The sequence below is a fragment of the Haliotis cracherodii genome, unplaced genomic scaffold, assembly GCF_022045235.1.
Source record: "Haliotis cracherodii isolate W230 unplaced genomic scaffold, xgHalCrac1.p SCAF_22, whole genome shotgun sequence".
In the NCBI taxonomy this organism is placed as follows: domain Eukaryota; kingdom Metazoa; phylum Mollusca; class Gastropoda; order Lepetellida; family Haliotidae; genus Haliotis; species Haliotis cracherodii.
This window is the reverse complement of record NW_027266278.1, coordinates 4,629,336-4,651,138: the sequence shown is the minus strand read 5'-3', so window position 1 is coordinate 4,651,138 and position 21,803 is coordinate 4,629,336. Positions and strand designations below refer to the sequence as shown.

At 40.3% G+C, this 21,803-nt stretch overlaps 2 protein-coding genes across 2 annotated transcripts; one reads left to right on the top strand and one right to left on the bottom strand.

Annotated features, from left to right (window-relative positions):
• Positions 1-10,808: 10,808 nt before the first annotated feature.
• Positions 10,809-12,939, bottom strand: LOC139471200 (neuropeptide FF receptor 2-like). The gene is made up of 2 exons (XM_071253484.1): positions 12,750-12,939; positions 10,809-11,593 (listed from the first exon to the last, which is right to left on the bottom strand). Exons 1-2 carry the CDS (start codon positions 12,937-12,939, stop codon positions 10,809-10,811), a joined length of 975 nt encoding a protein of 324 aa, XP_071109585.1.
• Positions 12,940-17,012: 4,073 nt separating this feature from the next.
• On the top strand, positions 17,013-18,176 carry LOC139471138 (uncharacterized). Its single transcript, XM_071253396.1, has 3 exons — positions 17,013-17,391; positions 17,760-17,830; positions 18,129-18,176. The coding sequence occupies exons 1-3, from the start codon at positions 17,013-17,015 to the stop codon at positions 18,174-18,176; spliced, it is 498 nt and encodes a 165-aa protein (XP_071109497.1).
• Positions 18,177-21,803: the final 3,627 nt, after the last annotated feature.

Below are 21,803 nucleotides of genomic sequence, written 5' to 3'. Positions count from 1 at the left end.
GTACCCATGTCTGGAATCGAACCCGGGTCTTCGGCTATGCAAAGGCATTTTTCAAACCCAATAAATATTATAATCAATAAGTGTAGTGTTACCACATAATAGTTGTCAGGATTGAAATAATGTGCAATGATCCTCTCGCGAGAGACTAGAGTTTTCAAGGACGAAAGTAATTAAGGGACGTTATTCTAAATGACAATGACGAGACCTATGCTCGAATAGCAGGCGTTCATATTTAAGATGCGTGTTCAGGTCTGATGTTACGTGATGTATGCTGGGTCAGTTTCACAGTACTGCTTGTTTTTGTGTTTAAGTCAAAAGTCAAGTTTATTGAGAAATCACTAACATTATACCTGTAAACACTCAAAACAAAAATTGTTCAGGAAGCAGTGCACCCACGAGCGAGTTACAATGACAATGTAATGTTATTTACATATCCAATAGTCTATATTTCACGAATAAACAAAGGACTCAAATACAATATCAAGCTATTTCTATTTGGATGATGTATTAATTTTTTTTTAATCTGTCTAGATCCATAATTCTTATCAAAATTTAAAAGTGACACTTTCGTTCACAAAGGGAGATAATTTAGGAATTGTCAAGTTGTATCATGGAACACGCCACAAGTTTAAGTAAACATACATATAATGTGGCCCTTTTGTATCCTTTTAAATTAAGTAGAGCTAATAAACTGATTTGTCTGATTTGTTTTAAATCTGGCTGAGGAGAGAAATGTCTGCATTGTCAATGTGTAAAATCTATTCGAGAACGCAGTACGATGACGCTTCGCTTGTCTGACTGCATTGCTGAGGGCCAATTAATAGTATTTGTCCGGTGACCCTATCCTTTACAATGATATTATTGTTTGAATGGTCTCAAGTATCTATATTTTGTGAATATAAAACGGCTAAATGTACATCTAAATTTTAAAAAGAAGTCAATTATTATTTTAAAATCGGTGCACTGAATGCAAAATTCAAAGATTAGTGTGGTGAAAATGTCTGTTTTATTTATATTGATCAGTAAATTTCATTCAATAAACAAATTCTACGAAAATATATTGGAAAGTGAATTTGGGGGAATGTTCAAAATGTTTACTTCTTTACGATATTTGAAACCCAAATGAGCATGGGAACCCATTTTTTACTTGATTCTTTAAATCGCCATTCTCAACTGCCTTAACTTTCAAAATCAAAATGTCAATAAATTGCTATATCTAATGGAATACATCTATGTCGTTAATCACCTGTTTTTAAATAATGCAATTATTCAAAAGAGAATATTGAATCGCTTGTCAAATATTAGTCTTTCATTAATATAGATAACCTAGGTGTTGTTTTGAAAACGAAACCAAACACAATTACTTTTGCTAGAAAAACATTAAATATACTCTTTATACAAATATACTATACGCATATTTGATCACATGTATTTCCTTGTTAAATCAATAAGATTAGCTGCCCCTGAGTTATCAATAAAGTCACGGTCATTACTATAGAGCCTGCCGACACCTTCCGTTTTAATCCTTCCCAAATCATCGAAAAGTTTCACGATCTTCAGCATGAACTCGGATAGAAATATATCGTAAACTATCGACTCCATTATTATGTGGATCGCTGTCGCGATTAAGAACATTTCTAACGCGTAATCTTCGATGCGTTTGCAAAGTATGCCGCCATCTTGGATGAAGATAACGTAAACTTACGACAGGTATGGAGCTATCTTAGATTTATGACAATCTTACGATATCTTAGGGCTACGATAGTTTCGAAAATAGGCTACGATAGTCTACGATTTCCTTACGATAACTTTACGATAATTTTAGGGCTACGGTCGTTTCGCAAACCATCCAGCTTATTATTTTTGAAGTAATGCGTCTTAGCTGGAGCTAACTAAAAAAGATACACTCATCTCAATAAAAAATGGTTCGCCTCAACTGATACTGACACATTCAAAGACCAATTAATTTCAACAACCATAAAACTGAAAACAATAATGTCTGTATCTGCATCGTCTAAGAGATCTAGTTGGATCTCAACTTGAGCAAAAACATTAAAAGTATAACTCATTTTAGTAGGAAGTGGTGCGTCTTAAATGGAACTAATACATTTAAAGTCTAACTCGTTATTGTAGGAAGTGGGATGTCACAACTGAAGCTAAATCATACGAGACGAACTGATCATGATAGGGTTTCGCGCATCTGAGCGGGGGCCAAAACATTAAAAGACGCACTCATTATGATTCATTCATTCACATTATTTCATGGTATAATCAGCCGTAGCAAGTACTATCTGCGACAGTGACAGTAACATCCCGTCATCAACATCAGCACAACGTCCGACTCGCCAACGGCTTTCAACCTCCACCACTGAAATCTCCATCTAAAGCCTCAGACCCTACGACAGTCCAACAAAGTTCTGCCCCCATTCTTCTTCAAATACATAAAAGCGACAAAACCCTTACCGCATTCAAAAGAAATCTCTGCTAAAAGCAGAGTCGATTGTGCGATTCCGACTATGCATGAGCACGTGTTTATGAATCACTCGAGAATAGTGATGACACCAGGTGCCCGCGAAAAGGTGGGCGTATCCTGCACCACCGGTGGCACCCGTCACAAACACATAATCAATCTTTATTCATGGTACTTATGAGGCCACAGGCCTAGAGTACATTGTCTAGGACGTGTTACAAATTCATACATTTTCTTAGTTTCATAGCATGATAAATGAACATTGATTAATTTATAATAGTTTCTGTACAATCACAAGTCATTAATTTACCAAAAGTGTTACCGTTTTGGTTGCGGTAGAAATAGTTATTTAGATATTTTGCTCTTAAATCTGTATACACTGGACATACACATAAAAAGTGATATTCATCTTCAATACAATCAGTTTTACAAATCCTACAAAGTCTATGTCTTCTTGCAATACCTTCATATCTGCCTGTTTCAATAAATAGATCATGTGAGCCACAACGAAATCGAGAAAGAGCTGTTCTAAACTTATGTAAATTTATACTCAATAGATAAGGTTCTAGTATAATAGTAGTCTTATATGCAGTAATTTGCTTTTCTAGAATTGGACAAAGAACCATGCCATTTTTGAATGTACATATCTTTTAAGGTCTGTGTCAAACGGGAGAAGAAATGTTGTGGCATATCTACATGTTGCTGTAACCAAATATAACCATATCCACATTCGTATAACATATTTTTAACTTTTGATGCCCAATTTTGTTTCCCATGGCTGTCGTAGAGAAGCATCATATTATAACATTTTCTATGGTATCTTGAAGATGGCATATTTAATAGCTTGACAAACACATGTAAAGGCAAGTTAATTGTTCACCTGAAACAACACGGGAACATACCCCATGCAGCCACCATACCCGCCGCCATTGTTGGTGCATGTCGAGCCCCGACGTTCATTCATTTTGGACCACACTCTATGAGGGTTCATACTTCAATGAACTCGCACAAAGTGAATGTCCATTCTTAAGTAATCCCTAAAGGTAGCCCTGAGGGAAAGAACGGGACCTCCCTCAACACATTACTTATATTATCTGCCCCCGCCAACTCTAAAACTCTTAAACTTAGAATGATGATCAAAACATTAATATATAATAGCATCTAATTTCATCTAAATTTATGTTCCAAATTGTAAATCTTTATGGACATAGATCCCTTCACACTAAAAGTATTACTAAATGGCACATTTGTGTCTTACTCCACCCATTTTGACAAAAAAAAGTTCAAGAATTCACAGATCCATTGCAGATCTAAACTCTGCAACTAAACACCACAGTGATCAATGTACAAACTGCAAAACAACCGATGACCTTGACAACTGATCTTTATATCACGATCAGTAACAAACGTCTGTTCGAGCTCTACATCAAAATATATAAACATATCTAACTTTACTCTTCAGGCCATTTAATGCATCGACAGTATTCACGGCAATGTCATATTATATTATAATATACAGCGCATATTTTATATTAAACTTTCACAAAACAAAATTCTAAACAAACCAATTGCCATAGATATTGAATCTAATTTCTTTTGTAGAAAATCTTTGTAAGCATGTAGATGTCGGTCAATGGGTGCAGGGGTGTAGCAAAGTCTCACCTTGTGAAGATTTGTTGATAAAAATTCCGGAGGAAAAAGTGACACCTAACCTCACCCCTCGGTTGCTAACAGCGGACCAAACAATTACTTTCGACGGAGTAAGACTGCTGAAACTCGTTTTTATTGCAATTATTCCTAAGTTTTATTGATATTAAACCAACAGTTTGCAGGTTTCACAAAGAAAACAGCATGTATTGATGTTACAACACCTATCATGGCGGAGCTGGACAAGATAGAGCTGCAATGAATGGTTTAAACAGTTTCGCAGCAAATACTCTACATGTATGCAATATGTTGTTGGCCAATGTGTGGAGGCGTTGGACAAAATTCTCCTTGTGAAAATTTATTGAAAAAGATAATTCAGTGTGTTTAGTGTGCACGCGCGGGTACGAATCCCGACATGGGTACAATGTGTGAAGCCCATTACTGGTGTCCCCCGCCGTGATAGCATTGGAATATTGCTGGAATATTGATAAAAGCGGCGTAAAAATCATACTCATTCATTCATTCATTCATTCATTCTCTAAAAAAACCCCTAATATATTAACACTGCATTATTGTGTTGAGGAAGCCGTTATGACGGCAACGAAACTGTTTTCTCTTGTTTACATCACTGGTGTTGTATGGAGAAACCATGTTCAACCGTCGTAATGCGGTTGAAATATAATTATTATTATGTAATTGGTCAAGTTGAAAACACCAACGACATAGGTGAAGGCCATGAACAGAATTTAGAATCAACATGTTTTATGTACATGCTGTATTCTTACATTAAATAATATGCTTAATTCATTGACGACGATCTCCCCTACCCCTCTCCACACGCACGCTCGCACCCACGCACGCGCGCGCACATACACACAGAGTGACAGAGAAACGCTCTTACCGGCCTGGTGCTGTTTCATATCGAATATAACATCACATCATCTGCGAATCGTTACAGCCACTGCGATTATTCGTTATATAATTATATGTTCACCAACAGATTGTTTAATTACATATTGCACTTACCATGTCGTTTTGTTCAACGTCCGCTCCAGAGTGAAAACATACGGCAGGGCAGGAAATCAAGCTGAAAAATGTTTCTTCGTGAAAAGTCTTCATAATGCACATGGCATAGCAACGTTTTAAACGCAGCGATAAAAGTAGCGCGTGAATAATATAAACATGAGAAATATGGGTATTATAATCTCGAATTTAAATGAATTCTAAACAGCTTGTTGAAATTAATTTAACATGCACCGGTGCATTTGATAAAGTAAGCGTCGTCTGCTTCGATCAATAGAGCCCGGATTACGCGCAGGAAAAACTCGTGCAAATGAAGTGTTTCCCCATTGGCTTAACTCGTAACCATGACATCACGTGATCATTCGTGACCAACTCGTGTTATTCCGGGACAAGCCGAATAGCTCTTGCAGGTTACGGAAAGGGGCGAGTGGTGACGAATGATCACGTGACTATTCTGGTGAACACCTGCATGAAATATACAACACTTCTAACCTGATTTGACATTTGTTTATATAAACAATAGTAACCGACAAAGCAATTGGCGGTGGTGTTTGTCTAGCGAGGTTAAAGCGTTGACTCGCCACCCCAATTCACCACATGGGTACACCATGTAGAGCCGATTTTGACGCCCCTCTCCGTAATATGGCTTGGATTTTGTTCGAAATTTCGCAAATGATTTTGTAATAATATATGGTATCTTTTAGCGGTATTCATCATAACAGAATGGAGATGTAATACAGTGGATGGTCGACCATGAGTTTCCAAGCGCCTTAACATTTTAATGCATTTTTATCATAATGATGATTATGAAAAACAAATTATCAAAGAATTATGAACAATATGTATAAGTAAGTACCACACGAGCAAAAACGTATGTGCTGAGGGTCAAAGGAGAGTATACCGAGGTTTTTTTTATGTAATGGGAAATTATTGAAAGAACTGTTGTTCAATTTGATTATGTCTATTTCACCATCACTCATTCCTGCAACAGTTTGTGAAAAGTTATCTGTGGCTGAATAATTTTGTTTATAGATATATTGGTTCAATGAAGACTACGGTAGGAAAAGAACTTGTAACCACATGACCCATAACATGTTTGAAATGTTATTAATTTATGCCGAAAAGAGCACGTATATTGATTATCAAGATAAGATATCAAAGATACCCGTCAACGAAATTCATATAGTCGGTCCCTGTATATGTATATAATTTTGAGTCAATTTTAAAGAGACCAAACTGCTGGGTTCATCACTTTATTTTTTCAGTTCAGTTTCAAGTATCCAATGGTTCAGAGGAAGGGGGGGGGGGGGGGGGTGGGGGGGGTTGTTAAAGGCGACTATGCTTGTCGTAAAAGGCGACCGGGTGGTCAGGCTCGCTGATTTGGTTGATGCATATCATCGATCCCAATTGCGTGGATCGATGCTCACTCGATTATTTACTGACCGCCGTCATATAGCTGGAATATTGCTATTAAACAAAAACAAACAAACAAATCTTAGGCGCCGCAATTCGCTGTGCAGAGTTGCGTCCATTGGGCTGCCAAGAAACCTATGATCGTGGGTTCGAATCTCGGTTCGCACGATTATGTTGCTTGGTTTGTCAGCTCCATACTCGTGGGTTTCACCAAAGTGGTAAACGTCTGAGTCCTGCAAGGCTGGCGTGCCAAAGGGGCGCTCAGCGAATTGCGGCGTCTGAGAGGACTTGGGCTGCCCTCTCACGAAATAGAAGATGAAAATATATATGATGTGAACGATATACAATATATGGCAGCATATGAGTTTTTAGTTTAACTATAAAGGTGTTACAAGATATTCTGGAAAACTTGTCAAAAATGCACGAGGTGGTGATATATGTCTCCTCGATCTCCAGCGCTCGCATTTCGGTATACCTGTACCCTGTCATGTGATCTGTGTAAATAACATTGACACTTTTCTTGTTGATGAAATGGGAAAAACTCCTCGGCAAGCCTCGTAGTGTTTCCACTTTTATCATCTCGTGTTGATACATTTGCTATCAAAAGATATTCGGGTGAGATTCTCTATATCCAAAATATAATTGACAATGTAGTTGTCAAAAGTGTTAATGTTTCAATGTTGTATCTTTAAAATATGTAGTTTTGAGCCAAGTCACACCATACACTGATGCCCAGAAAGTACCGGTCCCTAGAAGAGCATCAGTCCATCATGGTGTACAGTCGATGTCCAGTGTACACAAGAAGCATGGCACACCATGCATCACACTATGAGGTACAAAGTAATATTTTGACAATAAATAATCACACAATGTAAATACTATATGCAAATAATTTCTGTATTGAACTATTTTGTATATCTATCATATTCTATATTGTAGCAAGATTGTCTTTTGATGTAAAAGTGTAATGTGGATGAGATATGAAAGTATAGTGTGAATGACATATAAAAGTATAGATCTGATACAATTTGTACACAGTTAACTGATGACATTTGTATTTAGGCGCCCAGGGAGGCCGAAAGTAAGCATGACGTGCCTTACACAGCTGATGACAATTACCACCTACTTTTACAATCACTTCGTCAGTGTACATATTATTTTGACAAATCTATCTGAAGAAATTGTTTTATTTTTCAGGTCCCTCAATGATAATATGGAAGAAAATAAAAGCGACAAAACCCTATAAATCGGCATCAGTCCGGACTAGTACAAGCAGCACACACGCAAACACATTTGCACGCACGTCGCTATGTAAATGTGATAATCTTGGACGCGACGTTGAACCCCATTTCACCTCACCTAACCTCACCTAACCTCACCTGACAGGTCTTCACGCCACTAAAGCTTTGTGTTGGAGTGAGTGAATATAGTTTTACACCGCTTTCAGCAATATTCCAGCAATACCACGGCGGGGGACACCTGAAATGGTCTTCACACATTGTACCCATGTCGGGGGTCGAACCCGGGTCTTCGGCGTGACGAGCGAACGCTTTAACCACTAGGCTACCCGACCGCCCCCTTTGTGTTGGAAATGACGTCACAGGGTCATCTTTCCGATGTATGACCTAGCATGTTACTTCTCCCATTCGTGACAGTGATGCGATTGGCCGGCATCCTTTCACATCGCACCATATGAGGTGAGGTGAGGTGAGGTGAGGTGAGGTGAGGTGAGGTGAGGTGAGAAGAGATGAAATGGGGTTTAACGTCGCGTCCAAGATTATTGCACTTATATTGCGACGTGCATGTACGTGTGTGTGTTTGTGTGGCCGCTTGTACTAGTCCGGACTGATGCCGATTTATAGTGCTAGCTCACTGAGATACCATGCCCCAGTTTAACATGAATACCCCACCCAGACACAGTATACTGACTCCGAGCCGACCAGTCCTTGCTTTAGCCCCTTAATGCCGAGCGCAAGGCAGGGTAACAACAAGTACCATCTTTTAACGTCTTTTGGTATGACGCGGCCGGGAATCGAACCCCGGACCTTCCGCTCTCTGGGCGGACGCTCTACCATTAGACCACGGAGGCGGTATTGCACCATATGAATCGGGATCAAAAGGAAGCTGTGAATTGGTCCAGAGTATTTATCATAGGAAAATGGAGAAATATTACAGAGGATGAATATTATCTTTAAAAAATGTTTTCAAAATGCACCATCCCCTGCAGTAAGTGCAATTACCCGATTTTGACGCATCAGTGACAAAAATGATGTCCGATTTTTTAAAATAAAATAATTATCCTTCAGACTGTTGTTAAACACGAAATTGCCTGCCACAAACATTACATTGTTACAGGGTGCTTTACTTACAAAAACATTTCTGGTGTCCCCCGCCGTGATATTGCTGGACTATTGCTAAAAGCGGCGTAAAACCATAATCACTCACTCTATATATGTGGCATCATTTGATATGTCACTTATACCAAAGAATTCGCAGCGACCGGAAGGCGAGTTCGAGATAACCGGAATTCGACACATCCAAGTTCGACTGTATATGACATTGACGCCACCCTTCAACCTATACACCAGCAAGTCATACAACATGCAGTATTCTTTTTTCAAGTACAAACCTTGAGTCTTAACATTTCTGGTGTCCCCCACCGTGATATTGCTGGAATATTGCTAAAAGCGGCGTAAAACCATACTCACTCACTCACTCAATTGAGTCTCAACAGCACTTGCACATGTTTCCGATACATCAGTCACTTCTGACCTAATCCCCGCATCTCTATCAAGGTTGTCCGTAAATGGACCTAAGTGGCCGGGATAAATCGGGTAATTGCACTTATGGAAAACAAAATGGCGAGAAATGATTCTGTTTCCATGACACAAAGGAATTTGCTGGGAAGCCAAACACTTCTGAAGTGACTGGAAGACTGGTGGCCATGTTTGTAGAGCTCCGGGACAAACATACACAGTCCTACGTGGTTGTGATTTCTCAAAGCCCATGGACGGACAAAAAGCATTTTAGCTTTTCAAAAAAGGTTTGAGTGTTATAGGGAAGCTGAAATCGCTGTTTGTCCACAGGCAGTTGTGTAGCCTCCTTAAAAATCTGACAATTAGGCACCGATAGTAACAACACATCAATTAATCATACTACGGCCTAAAATATTATTGGCGATATGAAATAAACTAAAAACAACATTATGATTGACTCATTTGCTGAATATATTTTCAACAAAATTTCACATGGAACGCGAAGTGCCCCACACCCCACCCCCTTCCGATTAATTTCCAAAATGCTCATCCGCGTTTGTCTCCCTGGTTCATCAATATCTTTTATTTTCCGAGTATGCAAAATATTAAGACCTGCATCACTTCAAGCTTTCCTCCCACATGAGTGAGTGAGTGAGCTGGGTTTAACGCCGCTTTTGACATTATTCCAGTTATATCACGGCGTGGGAGGAAAGTCCGAAGTGATGCAGGTCTTGGACGTTTACCACTTCGGTGAAACCCACGAGCACGGGTATGGTGTTGACAAACCTAGAAACATAATCGGGGCGAACCGGGATTCGAACCAATCATAGGTTTCGGGCGTATCCAGGGGACGCTACCCTGCACAGCGAATCGACTGGGCCATCCGTGCCCCCCTCCTCCCACATGAAGCTGACACGCCGTGATTTAACTGAAAAGCTGTTTAAAAGGGCGTAACGCTAATGACGACGTCTCGAAATGACAAGAAATGGTCACAGGCGTCCTATAAGGGCGACATGTGTACCATTAGGCTAGCACTGATTGAACCTCGTCTATCCTTCATCATTTGCTTCATAAAGGTATCGCATCAGAACTGAAACGGATTGAGAGAGGATTAAGTTCTATAAAGTTTATTTAAGTTCCTAAATTTATAAGTCACTCTGTCTCTATTGATAGAGCGGTTTCTAAAATGCCTTTTAATAATCTTGATGTAGAATATACTTCTCAAAAGAAGTTAAGGATCACCAGATTCTTTCATATTAATACAGTTAATCTGTAATGGCATGACAGATTAACTATAGTATTATGAAAGAATCTGGCGATCCTTAACTTATTTTGAGTAGTATAGTTCTCAAGACGAGCAAAAGGTCAAACAGGATCAACACAGAAGTTGCGCCTTTGAAACACAACGAATGTTGGCTGAGAATTAAAGGAATCGTGTTTCCTTCGCCTAATTTGTGTCAGTGTACATTTCTCCCCTGTCGGTTACTTGTGACGTGTTGTTATGACATGGTGCTGAGAGTGACAGCAGGACCGACATCTCTCTTTCTACAACAAGGCACAAAATCCTGACGTCTCTTCAGAAGAGAGTCGTTGAAGATGACGTACACAACAACGTTAAGCCAACTATTGGTGTAAGTCAGGAATAGAAAAGTGTTCAGGAGGTAGCCACTGTTGTCAATGACGTCATTTCCGGTATAAACATACACCCGCCATATTTGAGTCGGAAGTTGGCAGACTATATAGAGTATAACAATTAGAAGCACCATCTTGATGACCTTGTAATTTCGTTTCCTGGCTTGTAGATTGACAAAAATTAAATTCTGCTGTTTTAGAAGCCAGAACGTCATTTTGATATATAAACAGCTAATTATAAACAGAGGAATCACAAAATGCACGAAGAAATCCAGAATTAAAACACTCAGCCTCGTGTCATTATCTCTTATGCCACAAATGACAAGAAAGTCTGAAGAATTGTTTGACGTCACATTGACGTCAGTCTGGTATATGACGTCATAGGCAAATGGTTCCCGGATGGCATAAACTGCTGCGCAGAGCCAAATGATGCTAATGACGATGTTGACGTGTTTAAACGACGGCTTGTTTGCGTACATGTGTACGATGCATCGGTATCTGTCCGCTGCTATGGCAACTACGCAATACAAGTTGGACGTGAGGACGAAGTAGCGCATGAACTCCAGGATCTTGCACGTTGCTGACGTGGGTTTGATGGCGCCGACCTCGTGCAGGATGTCGAGGGGGATGATGAAGACACCGACCAACACATCTGTGGAAATATGAAATATGTGTCAGGGATATACTTTCCCTCGCGCCACAACATATACTATTTTAGAACGTTAGCATGTTCATTGAGCAATATATTTTTTATGTAAACCCCGAGGACAAATGTTTTTTTCCATGATTTTCAGGGGAATTGTCTTCAACCCCAGCGTTAGTGAGTGAGTGTGTTGGGTTGCAACACCGTTTTGAACAGGATTTCAGTAACAGGTGTCTTTGGCCACATTTAAGGAAAGCACGAGTTTGTTTGTTTGTTTGACGCTGCACTGTAATATTCCCGCAATATGTCCGCGGTCCGCGGTCTGTAAATAATCGAGTATGGACCAGACAATCCAGTGATTGACAACATGAGCATCGATCCATGCAATTGGAATACGATGACCTGCATCAACCAAGTCAGCGAGCCTGACCACCCGATCCCGTGCGTCGCCTCTTACAACATGCATAGTCACCTTTTACGGCAAGCATGGGTTGTTGAAGACCTGTTCTACCCCGGATCTTCATGGGTCTCAAGCATGAGTAATCCTATAGTGATGACCAGGGGTCCAATTCCGGGCGAACCTCGGAAGCAAGGCTGAACAGAAAATTGCGAAACCTTTGACCAGTGTCCAGTAGCCCTGATATGTTCTTTTTTTCTATAAATGTCAAAACTATCAAATAGTAAAACAGCTCAACGTCTTAATTATGGAATAGCGTCAAGATGGTGGAGTCGACTGGATTATGTAACTTGACATTGGTTCTCCAAAAATCCATTTTGTGACCAAAGTTACTTTGACAATATCTTGTTATTTTTCAAACATGCCTAAGCTACTAAAATAGGTATTACATGGCTTCCTATAATATATAGTCACAGACAGACAAACATGGAGTGACCACTCGTTCCCTCCCTCACTCTCACTCACTCACTCGCCTCGCTTGCTCGCTCACTCACTCACTCACTCGACCCGTGAAGATCCGGGGTAGAACAGATCTTCAGCCACTCATGCTTGTCGTAAGAGGCTGCATGTCATCGTATCTCAATTTCGTGGATGGATGCTCGTGAAATTAATCACTGGATTGTCTGGTCCAGACTCGATTATTTACAGACCGCCGTGATACAGCTGGGAGTGCGGCGTAAAACATCACTCACTCACCCACTCACTCACCTGTTATGGCCAGAAATGCTATGTAGGAGTTCCTAGGTGTTCTGACTTCCTTCTTGGTGGCGAACAGGGCCAGCACTAGACCGTTGCCCAGGACAATGAGCAAGGTGAAGGCCACACTGATGACGACAATGACGGGCTTGTTGGTGTCTTTGTGGAAGCTGATGAACTCGGCTCCAGAAGTGTCCTCCATCGAGTACTTCCACGCATGCCACTGTTGAGGTCAAACAAGGCTTAAAACACCCAGGATATTGTTCATGGACTGAAAACTATATGATGATGGAAGAATGGTTTGTGAGTATTGTTCTATGACACTATTAACATAGTTCCTATAACAACAAAATCAAAACATTGTTCCAGCCAATTCATGGCGGGGACACCAGGTGTTTGCTGCATATACTGCTACCACATGTCTATATATTGTCGGAGGCAGCAACAGCCTCAAGACGCACCAGTCTAAATCTCTAAATGAGGAGTAGCGGTGGGGTAGACTAGTCATTAAAGCGAAGACCCGGTTCGATTTCCCACATGGATACAATGGATACAATGTGTGAAGCACATTACTGGTGTTCCCTGCCGTGATATTGCTGGAATATTGCTAATAGCAGCGTTATCATACTCACTTACGGAAATGGCCCGTGAAGATCCGGGGTAGAATAGCAACCCATGCTTGCCGTAAAAGTTGACTATGCTTGTAGTAAGAGGCGACTTAGTGGATCGGGTGGTTAGGCTCGCTGACTTGGTTGATGTATATCATCGTATACCAATTGCGTGGACCGATGCTCATGATGTCAATCACTGGATTGTCTGGTCCAGACTCGATTATTTACAGACCGCCGTGATATTGCTGGAATATTGCTAAAAGCGGCGTAAAATCATACTCACTCACTCATCTTTCCCCAAACAGATGTGTCCAATTGCTTAACAGACATTTCTTAGAACTTGACGGATGACAAAGTAGACAAAAAGTCACGGATAACAACTTTTTTTCTTATACTGTAATAGCGACTTTTCGGAAAGATCCTTATACCTTTGTCAAGCAAGGCTGAATGATGAACATGGTACAGAATATGTATGGTGGCTGATGGATTAACAGTAACAACTATTATATTATATAAAAAGTTATCCCAAATTTGTTTGTCCATTTTGTCATCGTCAATTTCTGAAAAATGCCTATCAAACAATTTATACACTCCTAGATATATTCACCAACTTCGTGTATTCATTACATGATAACTACCTTCTGGCTTTCCGTCAAGCGTTAACTGTGTAACGTACATACCTGCAGTAAAGATGTGTATACTATCCAGAAGGACGACTCCGAGAGACAGATGTCACTTTGTTCAGAGCCTGGGTGTCACCTGGATATACTATCGCTGGTAATCTTCCCGCCAGCCTCCTTATGGATGCACAGCCGCCGTCAGTACGCCACCACCCAGTGGAGGTTAAACAGACACTTTAACCCTTCGTGAATCAATGATTATTAGGTGAGGTGAGTGAAATGGGGTTTAACGTCGCGTCCAGTATTATTGCACTTAAAGAGTGACGGGCGTGCACGTGTGCGTGCGTGCGTGCGTGCGTGCGTGGCTGTTTGTACAGGTCCGGTTAAATGCCGATTTTATAGTGCTAGCCCAGGGAGATAACATGCCGCAGTTTAACATGAATACCCCACTCAGACACAGTATACTGACTCCGAGCCGACCAGTCCTTGTTTTAGCCCCTTAATGCCGAGCACCAGGCAGGGTAACAACAAGTACCATCATTTAACGCCTCTAGGTATGACGCGGCCAGGGATAATACCCCGAACCTTTCGCTCTCCGGGCGGACGCTCTACCACTAGACCACGGAGGCAGTCCATTTATTATTAAATACGTGCATACAATCAGGACCTTTTTTATTACCTGTTGTTGTTTTTTTCTTTCCCAAAACGTTAAAATAATATACATATTACATAAATATCGGTAGGAAAAATTCAAAATATGTTAAAATTAAATAAAGTTAGTTAAAACGTTTGATTAATTGTTAAAATGGCGCAATAGCCTCTATGGTTGATGCACTGGGCTCATCGGAATATCATGAAAGTCATCTTAAATTGGCTCTCTATTCAGTGTAGTGAAGGAATGGGTGCCACCGTTGATAGGTGGGTGAGTGAGAGTGAGTGAGTGAGAATTTTACGCCGCTTTTAGGTGGACGTGTTGACCTAGTGGTTCGCTCGTCACGTCGAAAGCCCGGGTTCGATTCCCAACAAACACACAATATGTGAAGCCCATTTCGGTTGTTCCCCCGCAACAAGGCGTCGGCAACCTTGGTATTAGACTCGGGAATTCCTCTTGAGGAACCAACGCTGTATCCATTGGGCTACCCCATCGCCCCAGACATTGGAAGTAGCCAATTAAAAAGTAAATAACACAGAAGCGCATGCACATTTTTTAAAAAGCAACTTTAGAAGCGGTTTGAGATGAGAGACACGTACTGTTTTTCATGAGGTCTTATTACCGAGAATACATTCGAAGAGTTCTTTTCTAGTAGGTCCAGATGTGGTTGCCTGTCGCGATTGTGTATCCCATCAAGTGTTAACTTTGTCTAGCTTAACGTGACAGGAATGATATTGATCTGCCAGACGACCATATCGGTCGCGTCCCTTACCCGACAAAACACTGTCCTGTGTCACATCACAGAGGGTTATACAAAGTACACATACCTTTTTACGTGGTCATTTTTAAGCCTATATGGCTCTGAAATTGATAATGCGAAGGTATTTTATTTATAAAATGTTTATTGATTTTCAGCAAAATGATAGGATTTGGCCAGTAGGCAAAGCAACGGTACCTCGCTGTACAGAGTTGCGTCCCTTAGATGACACGTTTCGCTGGTCGTGGTTCGAATTCGATTCATCCCGATTATGATATTTTCTCTGTCAGTGTTCGTGGGTTCACCAAAGTGGTTAACCTCTAAATCCTGGGGGCTTCACACACAAAGCTTTAAGCGAATCTGTGCAAAACGGCTTACACTCACTGTAGATCTATGTCGTAAACGAAACTTTTGCTATAAAGCTACCACACGTAGTGACATTCCACGGAGATAAAGCTGTGGCTAAGGATGATCCAACGTTTCCTTGTGCACTGGGGCTCCACGTATAACATTAGCCAAATCTTAGAATATTTTGTTGCACAGCCACGCCACAAAACGAATGACGTCATAGGACATATGACGTCATAGTACACAATCCAAGACGGGAATTGTGGGAGTTGGTTGCCGTGAAACTGGTCAATCTTGGAGGTCATTCAAGTGGACACACGTCTATCTGTGGAGAGCTCACGGACCCATCTTAAATTTACTGCAATTGATAAATTCCCTTCGCTCCATCAGCTGAACAAGGTAAGCAGTGTCTTACTGTAAGAATGTGGACATAATTATCACGAAAGCAATATATTTTTTTAAATATTAAAGCCTTCGGAAATCTTAACAAAATGTTTCCTCGTGATTAATTACACTTCAATCGAAAGTTACAGCTGTAAATAGTTTAACAGTAAATTGATATGCAAGAAAGAAACGTGTCGTGCATTGTGTATTTCTTATTCAGCCCAATAACAGTTTTAAAACTACTTTCCATGTGAGTTTGTTGACAGAAGTAATTGTCTTAGCGTCACAATAGTATGACGTCACAGTATCACTCGTCATGAGCTGCTATCAGGTCTGCATGATCCCGATGGCATTTCTATCACCCATTAGTTTTATGGATACCTTTATTTGTGTTTGTGTGTGAATGATTAATAATGGATTTTAAAACTTGTTTTGTATCTTATAAGCCAAGCAGGACATCCTTTTTCATAAAATATTCCCCCTATTCTCCCCATCGCCTGTCAAAGGCTCAGTTAATGTAAATTAGTTAATTAACGGTGCCACACATTCTATTTTTTTATTGTAAGATATCACAAAATGAATAATTGATGTCGTGATATCGATTATAAGATATCATAAATGAATTATTAATATCACTAAATAGAATTAGTGATGATGAAAAAAACTTATTTCGATACATTTATCTTAATTTTTTTTATTGATATTTAAAAATCGAATATCAATTATCAATTTATTATATAAAAAAATCGAATTTGTAAAATCAATAGATACATTATTAATATAGTTGAAACAGAGTAAAACAGTAAACCGTTTCCTGGTACATTAGTACATATCATATGACATTATTATAAACATGTCCGGCCCTTGCATGTCATTAATATGTATATTCTCCTTGATTACAGCATGGCGGACATATTGACAATGATTGACATCATCTACCCCAAGCTCCGTATGTTCACGGACGGGGCAAGAACAGCCGCCCTCATCATGTACAGATTGAAATATGGCAAGAAACAGCCACAACACGACTATAGGATGGATCCAGAGGAAGATAACTCTCACTGGGGTCCAGGGGGAGATGACTCTTGGCAAACTTGGGGACCAGGGGAAGATAACCTTCACTGGGGACAATGGGAAGACATTTTGGAAGACGAGAGGGACACAAGGTTCGATAACTCGTACACCTCCAAGCCACAGACGAACTGGTATTCTAACTTGGATGCGGAATCTGAGACAAACGTGAAGATTCCAGATGACGCAATCATTCCCATCGGATATGAAGGTGAGCTCTCTTAATGTCTTGTTTCATATATGACTGATAAACAATATAAATAAACAGTACCATGTTAAAATGTATATACATAATGAATTTTGCACGACGTTTTAAAGTAATGATGGCAGGAAACTATGTGATGCGCCAACTTTGTGAAGCAGATCCTGATTTTGAACACCTCTGTTGAGTATTTAATATATTTTTTGTTTAAACATTTTGTTCGCTGACGTAAAACGCTTACACCCACCCACCTACCCGTGTTTTAGTATGTGACAGGAAACAAATGCAGAATTCTTCCTGGCTTATGTTTCCATGGAAACATCATCAGTGATCTGACATAGAAGCACCGAGGTCAATTTGTTCACATCTTGTTCCAGTAATGGCGGGTGATGTGAGAACAGCCAGGATAAAATCAGGGAAGAAATCTCTTCGATCACGAATCGTATCGGTAAGTCCACAAACTTACTCTGAGCGTAAACCATTAACGAATATGTGGTACATTTGGTAAGGAGAGCGCGAATAACGTCACCCACCATGTTGTAGTTACTTTCTCAGTTATGCTCCTGTTGCTTGAGAATCAGAATTGTCGGTTTAGGATTTCGTCTTGTTGCTTTGACCATAGTTGTTTTAACTTGTTCAATATAAAATTAAGGGTTAATTGGAACGATAACAAACAAGCATGTCGTCAGTGTGTGACACACTCTGTGAACATTGTATAATATGTGTGTCATACTTTATATTTCCAGGTGATGCGGCGGCTGTCACTCTGTAAACCAAGAAAAACAACTCTATAAATAATCTCACAAAGCTCCGTTGGATAAATCCTAATATTATATTTGTGAACAGAAACAGTATTACCTTATATTTGATTGTGTAACGAGAATTGTATTTTTTGTATGGTCATAAAAATAGTTGTCTCTGTTAATGTAGAAGTTCCATCTCACCTAAACAAGTGTATATAAACTGCCTGTCGAAGATAATAATGTTCTATTCAATTGTTACTGACAATCAATCAACAATGTACATATTTCTATTTATTTGTATTATTGTAAATAAACCAAAAAAATTCTGTTGAGCCATGCAGTGTCCTGGATTAATTTTTTCTAGTTGTTTCATGTCTAATTGAATCTCGAGTATCTAGGGTATTATACATCAATTTTAATATGATCCATTCGCTGACATCGGAACCGATCCAAATAGTACGACGCTAGCCATGGAACCAAATTACTGTCACGAGCTGTAGAGATGGATAAAAATGTGAAATCGTAGCCATGTACTGCTCCACTTTTACCCTCTGTGCCAACACATAGCTACGGTTCACGTCTTCTTACTTGCTACCAACTCCGTCAGGGTTGGTGCAGACAAACCAAGGGTAATAATCGGGGCGAAGGGCGCAACTCTGTCGTTTTACAGAACGACAATAAAAGCTGATCATAAATGTCGGACAGTAACAGCTGAGCATTGATGTCGGACAGTAAAAGCTGATCATTGAAGTCGGACAGTAAAAGCTGATCATTGAAGTCGGATAGTAAAAGCTGAGAATTAAAGTCGGACAGTAAAAGCTGAGAATTAAAGTCGGACAGTAAAAGCTGATCATTGAAGTCGGACAGTAAAAGCTGAGAATAAAAGTCGGATAGTAAAAGCTGAGCATTGAAGTCGGATAGTAAAAGCTGAGAATTAAAGTCGGACAGTAAAAGCTGAGAATTAAAGTCGGATAGTAAAAGCTGATCATTGAAGTCGGACAGTAAAAGCTGAAAACTAAAGTCGGATAGTAAAAGCTCTGCATTGAAGTCGGACAGTAACAGCTGAGCCTTAAAGTCGGATAGTAAAAGCTGAAAATTAAAGTCGGACGGTAACAGCTGAGCATTGAAGTCGGATAGTAAAAGCTGAGAAATAAAGTCGGACAGTAAAAGCTGAAAATTAAATAGCTACAACTTCGCAGATGAGATGAGACAGAAGTGATGAAGCTACCAAAACAAATCTATGTGTCCAGGGTATTTATCATAATAAAATTGAGATATATTACACTAGATAATCGATAATGAATCTGATTGCTTATAGAATATCTACCCCTTGAAAATCCGGCTTAGAGTTGGTCTTCAGCTACCCATGCTTGTCGCAAGAGGCTCGCTGACTTGGTTTATGCATGGCATCGTATTCCAATTGCGTAGATCGATGTTCATGATGCCCAACACTGGATTTTCTGGTTCAGAATATTTACAGACCGCTGACATAAATCGTCTAAGGCGCCGCGATTCGCTGTGAAGAGTTGCGTCCCTTGGGCACGACAGAAACCTATGGTTGTGGGTTCGAAACCCGGTTCTGGTTTCTAGGTTTCTAGGTTTGTCAGCACCGTGCTCGTGGGTTTCACCGAAGTGGTAAAGGTCTGATGCCTGCATCACTTCGGGCTTAAATAATTGAAAACTTCGAAAAGACAATAGTTGAGCATATCGTCATTGCATATGTATAGTTTCAATTTCATCGGCTTTGTTTGGTGGCATGTGTGGGTCTGCGTGTGTCTGTGTGTGTGCGTGTGTGCGTGTGTGTGCACTGTGTGACACTATGCAGTCCTCCCACGTCTTCGCCATGTGTTCTTTGAAAGGTCAATAATTTCCTAAATGGGGATCTTGTTGGGATTCTTGTGCAGACGAGATCTCCATGCAGGACGCCATGTTTGTGAGCTCCGTCAAATACAGGCCAGAGGGTTACAATGATGTGTCAACATGTCCTGTTTGATTGTTTGTTTGTTGTTTAACGCCGCACTCAGCAATATTCCAGGTATATGACGGCGGTCTGTAAATCGAGTCTTACCCATACAATGCATCAACCAAGTCAGCGAGCCTGACCATGCACCCGATCCCTTTAGACGTCTCTTACGACAAGCAATGCCGCCTCTTTTGAAAAACATGGGTTGCAGAATACCTATTCTAACCCGGATCTTCACGGGTCCAACTTTTCCTGACTTTGCTGTAAAAAAAACATTGATTAAATGTCGAAATTAGTAGAATAAAGTTTAGGTGCAGTCTGTTTCTTCGTCGTCGCGTGGCAAAAGTAGTGTTGTGCGGCGTCGGGCAATAAATACTACCGTATGTCCTCTATTAGACGCTCCGGCTTCTATTGGAGGCCCGGCTTCTATCAATACCTCCATTTCACCCCCGTTTTCCGACACACGTGGAGTTACCGGAGGAGAGAAAGGGAGTCCTCATTATGTAATTTAGGTCCCAAAAGGGATCATTAATTGTATCAATTGATCGACCCAGCGTCTATTAGAGGCCCGGCTTCTATTTTTTCGCTGAACAATTGACCCGGCTTCTATTAGAGGCCGGCGTCTAATAGAGGAAATACGGTATTTTATGCGGGTGGTAGCACATGCTTATCCTATTTGCGAACACCGGGTGTCATGGCTGGTCAACTGGAATCTGTTTCGATGGATATTCAACACTGGCTATATTCTTGCCTTGACATTTAATATTCCCACTAGCTTGTTTTTGAAAAATATATATGTTCAACAAGTAATACAGAAAAAAGGCCTTACCATGTGACAGATGGAGTTTTACTGATACGCTTCATAATGTAATCATGCACATATAAGCATGGCCCTAGAATTCGTTTTGTGTGTGTGTGTTGTTTATGGTCAAGGAAACGTGTAGTCAAAAATAATTGCAAAAAATGATACCATTTATATTCAGAAATGTTGGCAAAACTAGAAGAAAGAAGATAGATCTTGCCCGGGGTGAGTGTGTCGCCTTACTCCACGGCGATGGACGATGATGAACCACGTGTTTGTCTCGTCCAGATTCGATTATTTACAGGTTGCAGTAGGCGAATCTAGCTGGGCCATGGCTGCGGTGTACCATGGCATCATGGTACGCACTGACAATATTTCCTCTTTGATCACCACCCGGGTTATTCCGGGGCAAACACGTTGCATACGTATTTTTTTTAGATAATTTTATTGTCTCCGTCACACTTGCATCTTTCCGTAACCTTCCAGACTCGCAATGGGAAGAGAAGGGTAAAGCAGATTTACGGGCCCTTACGATCAGCTGCGATTGCATCCTGCCGAGGCAAGGCAAAGCCGGGCCCCTTCTCTTTATATCCAATCACATTAAAATCAGATCTTAGAACTAAGAGATTGATTAAGTTTTCTTTTTAATTTTGTCTTATCAGAAAATCACTTAACAATTGTGGAACTTGCATACACATAACAGCTAAACGACTTCCCGCATTTTTTCATCGCGACGTCTCTCTGCATTCGTGACCAACTCGTGTTATTCCGGGACAAGCCGAATAGCGACTCGTGCCTTTCTCGTGGCCATTTTGGCGACCGGGTTCCGTCTTAGCGCAAACGGTCATATCTAAAACTCGTTGCGTGTAATGGTTCACATATTATTTCCCCATGTATATTATTATATATATTT